Source organism: Pavona decussata, unplaced genomic scaffold (genome assembly GCF_977016875.1).
Source record: "Pavona decussata unplaced genomic scaffold, jaPavDecu1.1 SCAFFOLD_110, whole genome shotgun sequence".
In the NCBI taxonomy this organism is placed as follows: domain Eukaryota; kingdom Metazoa; phylum Cnidaria; class Anthozoa; order Scleractinia; family Agariciidae; genus Pavona; species Pavona decussata.
In genome coordinates, this window is record NW_028145524.1 from 992,850 (window position 1) to 1,013,185 (window position 20,336).

The 20,336-nt window shown below is 37.3% G+C and overlaps 1 protein-coding gene across 1 annotated transcript in view; it reads right to left on the reverse strand.

Moving 5' to 3' along the window:
• LOC146470852 (fibroblast growth factor receptor 2-like) overlaps positions 1-20,336 on the reverse strand; it is a 38,556-nt gene that overhangs the window by 17,089 nt on the left and 1,131 nt on the right. The window contains exons 2-7 of the mRNA XM_085121593.1: positions 18,427-18,786; positions 16,446-16,715; positions 14,619-14,915; positions 10,621-10,875; positions 9,991-10,260; positions 769-1,065 (exon numbers count right to left, since the gene is read on the reverse strand). Of these exons, the coding sequence (XP_084977719.1) occupies positions 769-1,065; positions 9,991-10,260; positions 10,621-10,875; positions 14,619-14,915; positions 16,446-16,715; positions 18,427-18,786 (1,749 nt within the window). The remainder of the gene's footprint in view (positions 1-768; positions 1,066-9,990; positions 10,261-10,620; positions 10,876-14,618; positions 14,916-16,445; positions 16,716-18,426; positions 18,787-20,336) is intronic.

The following is a 20,336-nucleotide window of genomic DNA, read 5'->3' on the forward strand; positions in this document are numbered from 1 at the left end:
AGTTTCTAAAGGAAGATGCCTAGTAATTCAAAGAGACCTGTACAGTACGCAGGAAAAGCAGATCCTACATGTAAAAAGGCCTGTTGAAATCCAAAAACACAGGGTAACCACACATTCATTTTTTAGAGATAATCAACCTTATATTTGGCGAAGATCTTCTTTTCCATGTTCATAAACTACCCAAAATCTGCTGTATTAGGGGTCACCTTCCAAAAGAACTAAACGAAAATGAATAGTGTGAAAGAAAAGAAAGCGTATGAAAGGAAACAAAAGAAGCAAAGAAAAGGAAAGGAAAGCAAGCGGTGAGAAAAGAAATGAGTGCAGTACATCGGAAGAAAGTACATGAAAAGAATAGGAAAGGAAAAACCAAAGACAAAAAAAGGCAGAAAAAGGAAAAGAAAAGACAGGAAACTGAAGAATAAGAAATAAAGATAAGTAAATGTCCAACATCAGCAAAAAACAAAAAAAAAAACAATAAAAGGTAAAAGAATAAAGGGAAAGGGCCTTGTTTAGCACAAATATTTAATAAAGTTCCAGAGTAAAGGAAAGAGAAAGGAATGAAATATTCCTAAGAAAATGGGAAGGAAAGGAAAGGAAAGGAAACAAGGAAAAGAAACAAAGGAAGGAAAAGACAAGAAAGTAAAACAAAACAGGATATGGGAGAAATACACCACCTTGTTGCCTCCTATATTATACTTATCAGCTGCTGTATGCACTATCACACATTAAACGAAACTGTGGACTAGTAAACAAGTGATTTGTACTTACATCTGACTTCAAGTTCTGTATTTTGTCTCACTTGTCCAGCTTCATTGTATGCAACACAGGAAAAATTTCCATACTGTCTCCAAGTGATTTTAGCTATGTCAAGATAACTAAAGGTTTTGAACAGCTTAGAACCTTGGATTGTTTGAAGTGATCCTGATATATTGTAGGTTGGACTGTTGGTCAGATTCTTTCCATTCAACACCCACTGAATTTTGGCTGCTGGTTTGGCCTCAGCGACACATGAGTAGCTCACAGATGAATTTTCTTCCTTGACCTGCCTGGTTGTTGGTAAGGTTTAACCAGAAAATATTGGAGGTACTGTAAAAGCAAGGAATTGCACGTGCTTAGACTGTTGCATAAAAGAAAACTGAATAAATAAAACTAAATCAAATAAGTTTTCATTCGATGTAGTTAGCAACGAAATAATTTGACACTTTTTCAATATAATAACATTCAGTTTTTCGTGCACATATAACCAATTTCACCCTAAATAGCGTAGTTACTAAAACAAGGAATGACCTAAAATGATCTAAAATGACCTAAAATGATCTAAAATTAATCTAAAATGACCTAAGATGATCTAAAATGATCAAAAATGATTTTATTTTTTTTAATTTTATAACAAAGACTCGTGAGCAGCACAGCGGAAGACTTCTTGTAGTTGTATACTTTTTGTTAATTTTCGACGCGTTTCGTCTCTATCGGAGACTTCTTCAGGGAAATTTATCACAACCGCGGCTTTGATTGATGCAAAGTGTCTAGTTTTTCCCCAGCAACGTGATTTTGATTGGTGCAAAGTTCCAAGTTTCGCTCAGCAACGTGGTTTTCATTGGTACGAAGTGTCTAGTTTTTCCCCAGCAACGCGGTTTTGATTGGTACGAAGCGAAGTTCTATGATTCGCCCAGCAACGCGGTTTTGATTGATGCAGCTATTTTATATGGAACTGACACAGAGTTATCTTTTATTCATGCGCTACCCTTGACTTGATAACTGTGTGTTTATTTAAGGAAATTGATGCACAGATATATATGCCTTTAATTACATTGTTTACAAAAGCGTTTTATCAGTGTTTACACAAGAATTTAGCCTTGTCGTGAGGCTGTGCGACCAGAAAACGAACCCGAAAAAAATTGGTCAGTGTTGATATTTTTGAGTCTTTCGGACCGACCAAAAAAGAGATTCGCTCTAGTGCGGTTTGTTTACCCAACTTTGTCATCGAATCGGCTTACGTGCAACCATCGGCACTTTTCGAGTCTTCTTCGGACTTTCCGGCAGTTCACAGTAGCTTCCTGGTATCAGCCTTTTTGGTAAGCACTCAGCTCTGTAATTCTGTAATTTTATCTTGGCTTCACTTATTTAGATCATTTTAGAATATTTCGGATTTATTTTAGATCATTTTAGGTCATTTTAGATAATTGTAGATTCATTTTAGGTCATTTTAGATCATTTTAGGTCCTTGTTTTAGTAACTACGCCCTAAATAGACAAGGAGGTTTAATGTACTCTTAAAAATCAAAACATACTGTACATGTACTTTAATTAATAACTTTTCAAGGTTAATTCCCTGTCAGCTCATGCCACTTGGGAACGTAGGTGAAACATCACTGTCATTAATTCCACGTGCCTATTCTATGAGCAATTCCAACCGACAGCCTCAAGAATCAACCAAATGTGCTATGCACAGTGTGTATACATGCATGTATGGTTATTGGTAGCAAAATGTATTATGTCTCCAGTACTCGATTATGAAAGTTTAAAACTCAGGACACCTTTGTGAGTCAGTACCGTTGCAAAATTGGGGCAATGTCATTTGCACCTGCGTACTACGACCAATGAAATTTTCTACTTCAAAGTCAATGTTTAAGCTTGATGTGGCATCCTGGCTCCAGTTGTTCAAAGAGTGGATAAATTTGTCAAGCGGATAAGTCGCTATCCAGCTGATGAAATTTACTCCAACTAATACACATGTATTTTATCCGCTGGATAGCGATCCGGGCCGGGGGGGGGGGGGGGGGGCACTCTGGATTTCAAGAGACGGGGATGATCGAATGGGGGCAAAAATCAAAACACAAAAAAATCCCTAGGGTTTCCAACAAAACCAAAAAAAAATCCCTGGACCAAAACAATAACCCCCAAAAAATTCCATGTCGGATTTCCTAGCCTTAAAAATTTCCAGAAAGCATTAAATGATATACGGTAACACGAAAAATAAAAACATTAGAAATTGAATGTTTGTGTTTGTTTATTCATCATACCATCTGAAGTTATCTTTTCTGCATCTGGTGGTCATTCTAACAACACTCGAGACACCCAAGTTGCCCAATATTAAAACAACAGCAAAACAAGTTTGGTTGTACTTTATTCGCAGAACTACGCGGCCGGGATATGGGGGCACTACCACAAATCTTTAGATTGTCTTGAGTACCCCAAAAAATCTCTACTTAAATCAAGCCACCCAAAAAAAAAAACTTGCCAATTTTCCTTACCCCCAAAAATCCCGTAATCAAAATTTTCAAACCCAAAAAATCCTTTGATCATCCCCGTCACTTGAAATCAGGCGTACCCCCCCCCCCCCCCTCCCCTTCCCTTCCGCCCCCTGGAGGTAACGACTTATCCGCTGGATAAAATTACTTACTCCTTGAACAACTGGGGCCTGAAGAATAAAGCTTCTTTTCGGGAAAAAAATTATACATCGTTATGTACATGTACATGCTACATCGTTATGTACATATACATGCATTTCAAAGTCTTTTAGAATTACATGTGTACAGAACATGTAAATTTGTTGCTTAATTATCTCTAACATATAATATTGCATGCACTTTTTATTGTCAGTTTTCATTTTGGATTCAAACAGACCTTGCTACTGTACCTTTCCTGCATACAGGTGTACAACTCAAGCAGTTTAATTCCTGGGTTTGAAGGCTATTCAGAAATTATGAATGATCCCCTATATCTTCCGTTTGTTTGCCTATACAGGCTGTAACAGGGTGAAATTTTTGCTGATGTAAAACTCAATGTTTTCTTTTGTCTTAATTATCGCATAAGTTTCATATGTGACACACCACGAGACCAAAATTACGTAAATCAGCGATACGGCGGCAAATTTTCTTTCTATATAGATAACTGAATTCGCGTTTCCGATGTCGATTTAAAATACATGTATTGAACATGTACTGGAATGAATGTCCTTAAGTTTTTGGATTGGAGTAATTAACAATCAAAGGTTGAATTTTGGACTAAGAAATTAATCTCGTACCCAGATCTCCCACGGTCAGGCGGAGGGGAGATCTGGTAAAGTTCGATTTGAGGCCCGGAATACGGGCCTGCCCATCATCCTTTGTCCACTGTGCTACTCGTAACTGTGATCATTCCTGGTGAGGTTTTCGCTTTCGAGGGTGCTCTTCCGAACGTTCTTCGGTCGAGAGGACATCAAAACTTGAAACTTAAGCCAAAACGAAAAAGGCAACAGGAGAGATTGCAATCAACAAGCGCGGTAAATCACTTTTTTACTAAGATTAGTTCCTACCCTTTGTGACCATCTAGACCATCTTTGTAATGAAAACTGTTCCAAGAACAAATCCATCGTAATTGTGCTTTCTCCACTCAAGATCAACGTGCTTATCGACGATCAATTGAAAAGACTTAAGTCAACCGGAGTAAGCTGTACCAGTTTTCGCCTTAGATGGTAACTGTATTGAAGAAACTGTAATTTACAGGCAGGGAAATGTCACATAATTTTTGTGCGCCCCAAGGTAAAGGTAGCAACAGACAGTGCAGAGAGTTTTTGTTGTCGAAGCTTTATCAGAAAAATTTTGTGGTCGTTGTTGTAGATGAGGCACAATAGAGTTACTAATTGGCATCTTGGTGTTAAATTTCGCATTGGAAAGTCAAATGATTCATGTCATATTTTCATTTGCAAAGTTTCAGAAATTGTGGTCTACCAGTGATACGTAAAAATTATTTCTTCTCTTTGTAGTCTTTCAGCTGATTTGGTCACACAAATTCTCCTTCTTCCATAAGTTAATGGTTTAAATTTCCAAACCAAATGGATTGTGTAAATGCGGCAGGTTTCTTTTACAGGCCAAAGGACACAACTCAAGGTCACTGTAATAATATAATTTTATATGAACCAGCTAAACAGGGCCTCCTCATACCTACAACAACTGTCCACTCCTATAACACCAGAAATTCTGCCAAGCTTAATTTCCACCGACCACAAGTAAGAACTAACATAGGCAAATTTACTTTTAAGTACTCTGCTTCTGTCATATGGGAAACTGTCCCCATGGCATTGAAAAAAACAAAAACTTTTAACAGGTTTAAGAAACTTTATAAGGCCCACCTGATCTCTTGTCAATCAAATAATATATGTTCTGTTTAATGATCAAATATAATAGTATGTAACTATCTAATAATAATAATAGAGTTAAAAATAATAATAATAATAATAATAATAATAATAATAATAATAATAATAATTGTCTGCTTATATTTTGATCTTTGTTGTCGCTGCTGTTGCTGCTGATGATGTGTCGTCCTTTTCCTTTCTTTTTGTTTGTTGTTGTTGTTGTTTATTTGTTTGTATGTTGTTTTTTTGCTTTTTTTTTGTTCTTATTTATTTATTGTTTTGTTCTTCTTTTATTAAGCTTGTCCTGTTTAGATTTCTTGCTCGGTTCAGTATATCTCGAACATACCTTAATTTACACAAATGTAAATCTCTCTTGTACATCCTAGGCTCTACAAACATTTCCTACATTTTCTAATATCTCAATAAAGCTCAGTGTCATTTCTTTGTTTACTTAAAAGTAGGTGGTGGTCAGCTAGAAAGCCTTTGCTACTTTGACCACCACACACATTTTATAATTTGTACTGTATTTATTTTTATCTTGTAATCATTTGTTGTAATACTTTTCTTTCTATGTTAATGTTGTGTAAATAGTGTGAAATAAATGAACCATGAACCATCCTAGCCCTAACACCATGCTACTGTCTTGGTTATATACCAGCAAACCAGAAAGACCTGTCCGTGTAAATGGTAGGCGCCCAATTATGTCCAACATTAAAATACCGAGTACACCCTTGCTGTTTTAAAGGGTTTTTTTTTTCTCAAAAATGGAAGTTTGAATTTCTTTTGGGAAATGGAGGTACCACATCTGGATTTGGGATCTGAAGAATGTTTGGTTACTTGCAACATGTGAGCAAACAGAGCAAGTCCCTATGAGTTTCCCATTAGAGTTTTATTTGGTAGTGATGAGCTTTCCATTTCAGTGGTTCTTGATTCACCTTTATCACATAACACTTGAAAAGTTTTCACCTGAAATTTATGTTAAGTTTAGGGGACATGCCCCCTCGACTGCTTCTTTGATGACAAGTTAATAAAGGTTATAATTTTACACATACACGTAGGAGTCCACAGACTCGAAAATTAGAACCACATAATACACAAGTCCAATGATATTTGACTCTTGATATGAAGAACAAAGGTCATTATCTGCATTTGATTTGCAAGGCACAATGAGCTGCTTAAATAATCATTGTTGTACTGAGCATTGCATTATTTGTACATGCATAGAGGATGATATACTAAGAATAATACAAGGTTCTTTATGTCCAAAGCAGCTATCTTGGTGCTTGGACACTCACCTCTGATGGGATCCTTGATTTCAGCAAAAAAAAAATAATAACAGTAATAATAGGAAGGTGTGAAGATCTTTTGGGCTCATAAAAGTAGCAAATGGCAGATAAATAGAAAACAAATAAAAAAAATATATTTCCACTATTTGTTTTCCTGTGCATGTCTGTGTGTTCTAATGAACTGTCACCCATTTCTGCAGCAAAACAACAGCTTTCACAGTAAGCTGATCTTCAGTAACCATGAATTCCTAAGTATTCCTTAACTATGGCCTTCCATAGCCAGGAAACAACATTTAATCAAACTGTCAGACACAAACCCACTGCAGAGAAGTGGTGGGGAAAAGAAACTTTGAAAACAGTGTCTGTCTTGGATGAAAATTCCTTGTTGATGCCAATTCCTTGAGCAAAAAAAATTTTCTTGTATTGATATTTGCACCCATGTCAGGTCCTAACTTTTCTTAATATTAAGACCAGCAACACAAAATTATGTTCAAGGACTTTTCACACAAGTACACAAAAAATATCAGAACAGTGAACCTTGAACCTTTAAGCCCCAGTAGTGATCAGTATCAAAATTTCTCCTAATATTTATCAATACACAATCAAGGAGAGGTCATGAGATCACCAGTGGTGAAATTTCTTGATATTTCAACAACCTCCCTATAATGCTACTATGAAAAATGGACATGTAGAGACCAGTAAGGAGAAACTGTATGTTGACACTGAGGCTTAAAGGTTAAAAGCTAATAAATACAGAGCCATATTGTTGGTGATTATCGCAGCTTCTTTTATGCTTCGTCCTTCCACCACCCCATGCATCAAAAAGGGCTTAGTTACTTGAGAATCCCTTTTTATTCAGCCTTCTCATTATCCATTTTCTGGTAATTATATTGTCTTATTCTAATGGAAAGAATAACAACATCCCAGTGAATGACTACAGTTTTTTCTTAATTAATTGCATCTTTGTTCAGGGGGCACAACTTCAGAGTACAGCAAACGAGGAACACTTTCCTCAGTATTCCCTACAGCGAAGATTGTTATCATGAACACAACAGCAACAGAAAAACAACCAAACTACAATCATACAAAGTTTGAATATGAAAGATTTATGGAGTACTACAAAGGCCCTCCTATCTTAACACAAAGTAATGTTGACCAGTTTGATTACATATTTTCGCCCATAGCAGATGAACTTATCACCACCAATGTCAAAAATTAAGCCTTTCAGCCTATTATTTACTCATCATTAGTACTGTGTGGATTTGGGGGTGCCTTTTTGGGTGGAAAGCTTGGGGATCACCAGTTCTACCTTACTCCCCAAATTCCTCAAAATGCACTTTTGGCTCAGTCTCATTCTCTACAGACTGACAATGAATATTATTTGCCACAATCTTTGGGAATGGGGTTTGATTCTCATTGTGTTGGAAGGATAATAATTTATTCATTTTGGTCTTCCGCAAACCATGGACAGTTTTTTCCAAGAAAGTGGAAGAGATGGGAAGCCTGCTACATCAAAACTTTACTTTAACAACAATCATATTGGTGCAAATATTGAAGAAATGCAACCCATCATGACAGATTAGTGTAAATACCCCAGAAATCTGTGCAGGGGAAAATTTTTGCTTATAACCACTTTGGTTTTGGCTTTTATGTAAGAAATGCAGCTGTTGTGGTATCTGTTGTCCGAAATGACTGTCATTGCCCTTAATTATGTGTTGAGCTGTGTCCAGCTGTTTTAGCCCTTGAAGATATTCACATCACTGATAGGAACTTTAGGAACTTGCTTCTCCCTAGAAATCATGTGGAAGAAATTAAGGCAGAGTTAACAAGAAATAAAGGAGAAACTGAGGCCAGTGATAACTATTTGTATCAGAGAATGTGCTAAGGATTAACAATGGAAGTAGTAAATGAAGTGTGTTTAGTACTTCAAGGACTCCATACTAATGATAAAATAATGGAGAAATTCCCCTATCTTGAGGAAAAGAACAATGGCAAAAAGATTCTAAAAACTATAAGTGATGTCAAATCCAAAGAGGCATGTCCTCCTTTTAAAACTACTTCTTTTCTAAAGCCTATCACAAGCATAGACCTGCAAAACATTAGGTGGTGCAGACATGTAAACCAATGTCCCCATTTTTATTTTAGAGGAAGGCTGAGTTTTATATTTTGGATCCAAATTTTTTTTAACTCATTAGGTGGGAGAGAGGGGATAAAATTAAACTAACTACACTTACATAAAGAGCCCTAATCGGTTCAGACAAGGTGTTCTCTGTTGTAGTACGGGTTTCATTACTATTATTTTGGCAGTCATAAGTCGGACATTTTTCATTTCTCTTAGCTGAGGGGTGGGAGGGATATTGATCTCACCAGCAGATGAATAATAATATTGTGTGGACACTCTATCAATTTCTCCAAAGTCCTATGAGAGATGTTGTATGGATCTTGAAGGAATAAGCACACTGGTCTGAAAGGACTAATATTATATTATGAAGTCTCTTACTCAAAGTCCAGTTCAATTTATAGAAGGAAAATAGTCTTTTAGCAGAAGACAAAAACTGAAAATATGCTAGCAAATGCGGCGCGCGTGTTCAGGAACTCAAGGTAAAGTATTTTGGGGAAATTAATTTGCGTTTACTAAATAAATAATCATTTTAAAAAAAATCATTTTTTGTCAAGAAATACCAAAAAAAAAATATATGACCTACCTCCATTTTATCCCCAAAAGTAAGCAAGCTTATATCCATCGTGTTGGTAACTTGTGTAATTTGGCAAGGCCGTTTGAACGTTACTGCAAACTCTTTTCGGCTAAAGTCGCTGTTGTCTTCCGAAAAAACAATTTCTCACTGTTCTCTCCCCACACAAAGGGCATGTATGTATTAAAACGTCGCATGACAATCTTAATCGGAGCGAAAACTTTTCCGTGTTTTTGTTTCTTCTCCGAACTGAGCGAAAACCAAACACAGAAGGAAAGAGCCAATCACAGAGCAGATTAGAATGAGGCATTCTTAATTCTGGTAACCAACCAGAAATGGCGTTGTATCGAACTTTACCAGATCTCACATTTCGACATTCCCGAAACGACGACTGAGATCGGGGTACGAGATTACTAAGAAATTACATGTACCTTTTTCCTGACAATTTTTAGACAAAACTGGATGATCATTCCAAACGTGAAAAAAAAAAAAAAAGAAACGTTTTCGTTTGATATTTTCTCTTAAAACCGTCTCCAACCTGTCGCATCTTTGCTTTTTTCACTAAAACGGTCACGTGGCAGCTCACGTGACCTATAGCTCTACCTTTTATGCTTTTTATATACATGTTTTCAGATAACTTAGAAGCTTAGCAATGTCAAGGATGATGAGACCTTTTTTATCTGCCAAATTTCAGTTCAGTGTCATTCGATTTGTTAAAGTTATCTCGAATAAGCCATTTTTCTACTTAAAATCCCTTAACGCAGGCCTAAAACCGCTTGAGAATATAAAGTAGCCAGTCTACCAGGCTCACAGGGAAGCACCAACCTTGTGTTTCATGGTCTATTATATGTACAAGCTGTAGTCTTGAGTGTGGGCATTTATACGCTGCTAACCTTGCACAGTGATTATAAGTACTTGTCTTGGTCCATTTCCTTCACTGTTATGTGGCACACAGGCATAAGAATCATACTCAGCACTGAGCCGTATGTTGGTGATCCTGTGCTTGTCTACACCAAAATTCTGTGTCACGTCGGTATCATTACGTTTTACGGTGTAGCTAGGAACAGGATAGCCATTCGCACTGCATGAAATAGTCACGGTTGTCCCTAGCACCACGTTGTTGTTTGGGGTTCCAGTCGTAAAAGTTGTAATGGTTGGTTTATCTGAAGGGAAAGAAATTAATATTTCTGTAATCCTTCTTCTCATTCTACTGAGGATTAAACTTGGAAAGGACCTGGATTTCTTTTGTTGTCTTGTGCTCTCGACAACCCAATTGGTTTCTTTAACTTACATGTTCTTACCAAGCCTAAAGCACCACGCGAAATATGGTGACTGTACTATTATTTATTCGGACACTTTCATGAGATCTTTCAAATATCTAAAACCCCAGAAGCTCCCAGAAAACTAAATTTTAAGCAAGTTTCCATAATGTCACAGGCTGTAGGGCGGTTCAAAACAGACACTTCAAAAAACATATCGTCATTCTAAAAAATTTCACACACAAAAAATATTAATTTACTTACACAGTACATTAACCACCCTTGTGGTTTCTTTGCTACCACGACCGTTTTTTGCAACACACGTGTAGTTGCCTGCGTCTTTCACCTCAACATTTGTTAACATAAAAGTGTTTTGTGTGGCTCCATTAAGAACATTGCCATTAAACTTCCAAGAGAAGCCTGGAGCTGGATATCCATCGGAGTGGCAAGTGAATTTTGTGCTCTGTCCCTCTTTCACTTCAGCTCTTTCGAGAATCACCGTGACATTCTGAGGGGCATCTGCAAGCAAAACTTTGATTTAATTTGTAAGTTCAAAATAAACTGAATCACACTAAGTTGAGGTGGAATGGAAGCAGAATTTTGGGACTGTAGCGTTCAAAATGACTGTGACATTATTTCGAAGTTAATATACAGTAGTGTCACAGACCCTATTCAAAAATAGCTGACATTTTAATATTCTTTAGTCTGCAGTCAAATTAGCCTCACCAGTCGTGTTCAAAGTGAAATATTCTTACGATTAAAGAACTCAAGAACAAGGCTGAGGGACAACTGAATGTTGACCAAAAGTTCCATCATAGGTGTATAATTTAGTAGTTTCAAGATTCATCCAACACTTGTGCAGATGTGAAAACAGCAGGACACTAAATCCCTCAGTCGGCTGCACCCCTGACCCCCACCCCTCACTTGAACATTAAGAGTAAATTCCATCTATTATTTCAGACCCTTCCAGTTTACGTCAACGTCATAAAAAAAATATATATTAATAGCTTTACAATGAATAAAAGGATTCCAACAAACAGGATTCGTCAACTTCACGCTGGTAACAATGGGTTTTTGAGGGATACAGGACATGAAACAATTGCAAGATCAGAAACAAGACTCCAGGATGGAGAAATACACATGAGAGAAAACAGTTAGTTAACGTCAAACAATTATGACATCCTGGCAATGGGCACTTTTAAGTTGGATTCCATTTGCTTGTGGGTTTGTTGGATGGCACAAGATCGTCATACATTTTTGAACCAATGCCCAAGGATCGACCAGTACGTGTCACTGACCAAATATTTTCCTTCACTCATTTGTTTTTTCCAAATCTGTTGGTTCGTTAATCCATTTATTACACCCATTTTGAAATCACTGGTGATCCTGACAATCTGATTGGTTCTCAACAGTGCGATTTATCCATGAGTCACACCATATTTTGCTCTAAAATGCATCCATTTTTAGCCCTTCAAAATGAATATGACATAATAACCAATCAAATTTCAAGGCTTAACTGGACCAGCCAATCAGATTGCAGAAAAATATCAGGCCAAGAAACAAAACAAAAAAAAGACATTCTGGGGGAAAATTTGCAATTTTTGTCCCTGAAATTCCCCTTTTCCAGAAAAAGCCAGGTTTCCTGAAGTGGATAAATAAATGTTTTCTTGACAAAAAAAACTCTATGATCTCAAAATGGGCTAAACCATTGATCTACCAACCCATTTATCATTTATCCGTATCAAGAAAAGCTGATCAAATTCAAAGACAATGCTCTTTGTTTAGCTTCGCAAATACGACCATAAAAGGAGATTTTGAAACAATAGCTTTAGCGCCAAACAAAGGCTTATTAATTCAGGAGGGAAATTCAAACTCGCTGTTATTACAATAGCGAAATTCACGAGGGAAATTCAAAAATAGCCGATGACTGCACGAGTTCGAAATTTGCAAATTTGGCGAGAGCGTCGCGTCGCGAGTTAAAGCGTGATGGTTTTAAAACTAACACCTCTTCTTTAAGAGCCGCGCTAGCAACCGATGCTTTTGTTTGAAGACTAAATGACAACGACCACATTGATCCTTTTCAATCAAACGGTCTAATCGGGCGATTTTTCGAAGACGATGCCTTTTCTTTCCTTTCTTTTTTTTACGAGTAAGGCAAGTTAGTTTTGAAATTCACAACTCTTGACGAAGTGAAACCATCGATAAAAGCTTCACTATTTTGCGGCGTTGTGCTGCGCGCTTTTATCAACTGATCCAAAATCGTATAAAAGAACTTTGCATTTCCAGGTTTCTTGCTTAGGGTCAATAATAGTAAACCTTCCGCAACTCTCCAAACCCCTCTCCTCTAGTGCCGCTAATTTGACACGCCGACAATTTTGTGACGATTTGAAAATTCATCTTCGCCGAGTCTCGGAACAATTCCCTAAGCGCAATAAACAACAAAAGGCTTTTGTTTGGACTTGTGAAGACGAATTTGACTCACTACAATGGACCATTTCTTGATACGTCCACATACATGTATTCAAGCAACCATACATTGTACTTACAGTAAATATACATGTACAGAATTTGGACCATTTGCCGTGATTCTGCCTCGGTCGAATCGCGGTTTTGACCTGCGGTTTCACCTGGGTAAAACCCCGTCTAACCGCAACAAAAACCCCCTAGTTTAGCCTAGGATTTTCCCGTTGACTCAAGCCGCGGTGAAGGGCAGGACACCGTTGGGTTTGAATAGGCTATTGTTTGCTTTGTTTTCAAGTTCTACGAGGACAATAAGCGAACTGTCGGGTTTAGGTGTGATAAATTTCACAGAAGCTCTCTCGCTCAGAGGGCAAATAATCAAAGCGCTCTGTGAGCGAACTCATGAATTGAACTGGTAAATGTAATGATATTTCGGATTATGCCAAGAGTTCTTTGCTCAACATGCAAAGCAATTCATTAAACCTCACTTGCGAAGCAACGCAAAGGTCAGTGAAAGGTCGGATGCTAATCGATGAAAGAAGAGAGCGCTTCCAGGTCTTTTCGAAGGAATTACAATAGGACTAGTCGGCATAAGTGAAAAGGCACTACCACTCCTGTTGTGGCTAAATAACAAACTGCAAGCGTATAGAATTCTCTTCCAAGAACCGCTGTAAATTAACTTGTTTTTCAGTCGTCACCGAGTTGTTACTAAATACACGTGAAGAAATGTGGTTGCCTAGCACATGACTAAAATCTTCTTGGTGTTTCCAGCGTGGCAGGTCATTTCTACGTCGAAGTGACAGCTTCTCTTAACGTTTTAAAATATCAGAGGGGTCTTGTACTTTTGCTAAATTTGCTATTTTCATCTTATCCAACCTAAATATTAAAAGAAATACGTTAAGCGTTGCGGTAGTTTTCGGCGTTTGCGTTTGTTCCCGGTGAATCGATCTTATCGCTTACACTCGATCCCGAATGTAATCTATTATGAAGTTTTAGTTTTTAAAATCGGGATTACATTGGCAATATTTGCAGGGATTTTCACTTTGTTTTTCTCCACATCCGCACCATAAATCCGATATTTTTAATTCAAATGGTACAAACATTGCTATCTCCATTGAAGTGTTACATATTCTTACCTAGTATGTTGTGCACTTGTTACAGGAGGTTTATCAAATGAATAGAATAGCTTTCTTGCTGTGTGGCGTAAACAGCAAGAATTAGACTGAAACTATTTCTGTTGCTCTGTGATTGTTGCCTGTAGTGTGAAAAAAAAAACTGCACGTGTTCCAAATGCAGTAAAAGAAACTTCCGTCAGCCTGTTAAACAAATTGTTATCGGTCGTTTCGTTTCTGATTCGGTGAGTCTTTACGAATTCTTTTGTTTGAGGGCTTCTTTAGGATGAAAGTTGCTCAAGATAATGTTTAACAATACCCTGATAATAGTAATTAGTCATTACTGTATTTTTACCGAGGCATTGCGGCGTCTAATTCACCGCAGCTTTCGGTTGCTTTCGTCTTTGCCACGGTTGCGGTTTTCAACCCACAGCGGTGAATTCGCGGCAATCATGTTCTCAAAGGCAAGGTTTTACCGCATGCAAACAAATGGTCCAATAGTTTCAAGTGACATGTATCATTCATTCTCTGTTATTTCATGTGATTAAAAAATTAAAAGTCATAGAGAATAAACTAAGATGTCTGAAAGCGAAGCAGCATACATGTACATGAACTTGTACATTCTGAAAATATTATATATATATAATATATTATATTTAAGCAAATAACAGAGAGGATGACATTGCTTACAGTTCACTTTGAGGAAAACAGCTTTTTGTTCTCCAGTTCCAAAAGTATTCGTTCCAGAACAGCTGTAGCGACCAGCACTGTCCTTTTTTATCTGCCTGACTCTCAGTCTACTCTGTGACCCCACACTGTCTACAAAAAACTCTCCATTGGGATTACTTATGATGGTACTTCCCTCTTTAAACCAGTTGTATGTGATGTTAGTGGGGTAGGCATCTGCTTCACAATAAAATAATGCTTCCCTTCCATCATCATCATCTAATGTTTGGTTGGGGAATAACCTGGACACTTGGGGCTTATCTAAAACAAAGAAAAGAAAAGTGGCTGTGTTACAGTACTGAAAGGGACATTAAGGACAGTGCACTCTTTGTATAGTCCAAGAACCTCTAATTTCTTATGGAAGATGTCTACTAATAATTATTAAATTCTCAGCCTCGGATATTGCATTTCTAGCGTTCTGATTGGTTCACTAAATCTCGGTTATCAGCTCATATACCGTAGTTTGACCTTATATGGAAAATGAATGCCCCAGGTGTTGCTAAGCTAAATTTTTTTTCCGGCGGGAAGCAAAAGTCTCTTCGGAAAGATGTAGAGAAAAAAAAAAAAAAAAAAAAAAAAGAAAAGAAAGAAATAACAAACAATGCCATCTCAAAATAACAACAACAAAAGCCACAAATTTTGGTATGACATTTTTTAATGGTACGTATCTCTGAAGTTTCCTTTAAAATCTTCAAAATTGCAAGATTTTACGATTTTATACCTTCAAAAATTTCAGGATGGCTTGCAAATCCTGGCGTTAAGAGGTTAAAACCAATCGAAGACATTTCTCAGGAAGAGCTTTATGCCTGCCTTTATGTTTTTACGCATTTACGAGGATTTCAGGAAAAGTTTGTCTATGAAACCCGTACGAGCGGCGGCCATAATGTTCGTTTCCGTCGCTCGGCACCACTCAGCAAAACATTTGCACTAATGTGCACAGCTCTTACGCTTCTCAAATAAGCTTGAAGTTTAAAAACTTGCACTGAATGCTTGTCTCAGCGAGGTTGTACCTCGTACACCTGGACTTGCCTGAAGTGTTTTAAATCGTTTGCGAGGAATTCAGTTCAGCATGAAAAAAGCCGTCCTTGCCCTGATCTCTTCCTTCGCTCGGCACATCACAACAGAACATTTGCTCAAATGTGCACAACTATTACGCTTCTCGATGAGCTGGAACTTCAAAAGTACTTGAATGCTAGTCTCAGAAAGGTTATGATTCGTACATTTAAACATTTCTTGAATTTTAGATGTCCAACTGTGTCCGATTTTCTTCGCTTTCGATTTTTCATCCAACTCCGTTTACAAAGAGCTGCGCGTGTCATGTTATCATTACGTTTCGCGCGCTTTGGTCGGAGGTTGCCTCAACATCCGGTCGTTTTAATTTAAAAGAATTTTTTTCTTAAAATATAAAAATTCAGTAAACTTCAACAGCAATATCCAAGCGCGGAGAATTTAATAAAACAATTATATCATTCGCGCCTCGTTGGCTATTTACCATCTCATATCCAACGTGCGCTCATGGAATAATTGTTAATTGTTCAGAGATATATTTAAGGACTATTTTTATGACTATACGAGAAAAGAAGGTCTTAGCAAGGGCTTTTGAAATGAAATGAATGGGGGTAACCATGCATTTTTTCAGGATATTTAAGCTTCAGTTAAAAAAAAAAATTGATGCATTGTTATCACAGTCCAATTTAGCCCATTGGTCAACGTGCCAGCCAAAATCAGCTGCTGAAATCATACAAACTGAGTAAACTGAAGTTCGAGACACAATGAATGAAGGCAACTTACATCTCACTCTCACGTCCACGGAGTAATCAACAGAATGCTGAACCACTCCTGGGGCAGTAACAGTAGCCGTACACGTGTATACCCCAGTGTGGTCCTTGTTAGCTGATGCAATGGTGTAGTTAGAGTCTGCATTCTCCTGCACAATTGTAGATCCTTTTTCCCATGTGTAAGTTGGTTTAGGGTTGCCAGTGGCAAAACACAATAGTGTGGTTGAACTTCCTTCATCTAACTCAACAGAAGTGGGAGACTTGAGAGTGATTGTCGGTCGAACTGTTGATGAGAATACATGCAATTTACAATAACATTATTATAAAATGTTATTTTTAATATACATTGTTTTACCAATGGACATCCCTAGACCTACCCAGTAAGTTCAGCACAAATACCAGGTGATTATTACGAACATTTCAGGTCCTTTAAATTTAATTTAACCCTGACATGACATTGAGGTTTCTTTTTACTAATTTCAATCAGATTTTTTGTCATCGTAATACAAAAACTGATTTGTCACAAAAAATAAGATAGATGTAGAAGCATATAAATAAACACTTTCTCCCTTGCAGTATTGAAAAACCTACATGCATAGCAAATCAGTAAAATGGGAGAGATGATCATCCCATCTCATTATCCCTTGACTACTGTATGTTTTTGGAATGAACAGAATACAGTTTACTCAAAATAAGGGGAATAATTATTGTGCTCCATTGGGAAAGTTTTTAAAGATTACTGGAAATTTCGTTCTTTTGGAAACTACATTGTACATAATAATAATTATATTCTGTTTGGTTTTGAACAGGAATACGAAAAGGAAGAATTTTATACTGTACATTGCTTTGATTTCAGTTATCCCACACAAAATTAGCAATGCTTCATAAATCACTGTAGTGATGATTTGTGTGGAGAAGTCCAGATATTTTATTATACTTTGTCATAAATTTATGTTCTGTATAACAAGATAGCATGCTTGTTGGCTAATGCAAGGTTAACCAGGCTCGTAAATGGCTTAAATAATCCATCACCTAATTTCACAACAGAGGACAAGTTTGTCCTCAACGACAATTTGAAAATTGAAATTTGTTCTCAAGGAGAGGTCTTGGAGCATTGAATGTCTGGAATGTGGACATCTACACCTGTACTTGGTCCTGAAAGACAAGAATTTATACAAGACAATCTTAAAAAGTTCAAATGAATGCCTGGGGATTGCCCTAGGACATATTGAATTTTAAATTGATTGGCAGTATACATGTAATCTTTGCTACTGTCTGTTTTAAATTAGTAAAAACAACAGAAATTGACCAATTATCAATTCCTCTTTGAAATTCATTCGTAATGCTCACGTTGACTTTGCGAAACGAAATGAAAACTTTAAAGATTCCCCGTTCCCTGTTTTAGAGATGGCTTTCTGGTGAGTGTATTTGCATATTTGTGGCAACAAAAATGCCAATCTTCCACGCGCGATCTGAATTTTCCGAATATTTTGGCATTTCGTACACGGAATATAGCGAGTCATCTATAGCTGACAAGTTTCTGTTCAAATGCAGCGAGGACGTCAAATAACGTCACTGATTTTCGTTTCTCAAAGTACAGATTTCCATTTCGCAAAATACAGATTTCCATTTCGCAAAATACAGATTTCATTTTCGCAAACTACAGATTTTCATTTTCAAAGTACAGATTTCCTTTTTGCAAACTACAGATTTTCATTCCGCAAAGTACAGATTTCCATGTCGCAAATGACAGATTTTTTTTTCGCGAATTACATATTATTATTTTGCAAACTATGGAGTTTCATTTCGTTTCTCAAAGTACAGTAAGCCATGTAAAAGTACAGTTATAGCCAATATTATTCAAATTTATATTTAATTAATTGTTTCTCTTTTTTTGAATGAGGTCACTATGACTATGACTATGAGGTCACTTCCACCTTTCATTACAGTAGACAGACAAAATGGTGCTATAAAATCAATACATCAATACTCACCAACAACAACAACTTCAACATTACTTCGTTGTATATCAGGGCGATCAAATGTTGTAAAGGCGACTCTACATTTATATATCCCGCTGTCACTTGGAACAATGCTTGATATTGTGAATGTAGCCTTTCCTGTGAAAGTAAGTCTACCATCGTAACCAATGCCTGGTCTTATTTGAAGTTGTTGGTTAGGAGCCTTCCCTGCCACGACTACCTCATGGGCTCCATTTGTGTACACTAGAAGCACGTCCCTTACTGTTAGTCCATCAGCATTGTAGTCCCAAGCCAAAGTAAGAGAAACAGCACCCTCAGTCACATAGATTGGATTGCCATTGTTAGGAATTACAGTGAAAGAAGGTTGACAATCTGCAAGTACGAAAAGAAATAAAAAGCACATACAGTGGAACCTCTCCTTACTGAAACCTTAATAATACCCTTACGACACCTCTCTATTACAGACAGTTCACGTGGTTCCTGAGAGACCGAAATCCATATAAAGCCTACTTCCCTTAAACGGATACCTCTATAATACGAACACTTATTGTCTGTAATAAAGAGGTTCGACTGTACAGTATAAATTGTATATGATATTAGGACAGAGAGCAGAAAAATGAACAACCTAACCTGTGAGAGCGGTACTGGGTTACAGGCGGTCATTCAGTATTTGAGCGCTTTACAACCTTTGCATACGGAACTGAAACATCGTAGATCCCAAACGAAAAATAAGGCTACATTAATTTCGACATTCATTGGATAAAATTAATAAAATTAACTAATCTCTGGGGTGTTCTCATTTGGCTTGGGATTTTTCCCGCCGTTTTAGACTTTGATACACAGTGCACTAATTATTTTGCATTTCAACAAGAAAGCCATAAAGTCATATCTAGCGGCCTCTACATATGCCGCTTAGATTTTGTAGCCGTCGTTGCCCTTAGCGACATTGAATAGTTAGGGGTCACTCGGTTCCCCCATTCCCCCTTTCCCTCGACAAAGCTGATCAAGATCAGTATCCGATAACATGAACCTGATGTTGATTTATTAGAAAAAATTTAATCAGGAATATTTAATTAGGTTCCATGGTGACCTCGAACACTAGCGAGTATGGACGTGTGGGCACGTTTTTCCTTGCTTTATTTATTATTATCTTAATTTTGAAGCATTTCTTAATTAAGTTTAAATTTTCAAAATTTTTTGAAGCCTTTGGAGAGGTTGGCTTTAAACTCCTGAAAGAAGAAAAATATGAGAAATCTTTCTTCGGAACCCTATCTGATTTGAACAGACAACTTTAGATCCGCGCCTTACCACCTGTGCCACACAAACTTCAACTGAAAATTTAGCAACTTTACAACTTCACACCGCCCCACCCCCCACCCCCCCCCCCCTCCCAAAAAAAAAAGCAAAAGCAAAAACACGCCAATGCAAGGAGATTGGAACACTCTAAGTCTCTCCCTCATCGTATCTTCTTCTTCATTTATCCCAAAATTAAAAACCCTTGCTTACCCGGGACTAAAACACTGCTTTTTTGCCACCAAAATTTTAAAAAGTACGAAGTTGCGTTCATGTTATCAGATAATGAGTTTGGTGTGCCAGTCAGTTATTCAGTTAATCAAAAACAAAAATTATCTCCGCCGCTGGTCGAGCAGGTGAATGTTCCTGGAGGTCTGTGGCTGGGTGACAAGAATTACTCAAAGCGTCGCGTCACGCAAGTGACAGCCACTCAATAAAACCGACATTAGATTCAAAGCATGCTCATTCGAATGCGAAGACAGTATTATCGAGTGACTACTGTTAGTTGATGTCAAGTCTACGGGTACATGATATCTTGAAGAGATCGAGATTCAGCAATTCCGCTGATTTAAAATGACCATAAAATGTCCAAAACTTGGCAGTGAAACCACTCGCCTGCGGCTCGTGGT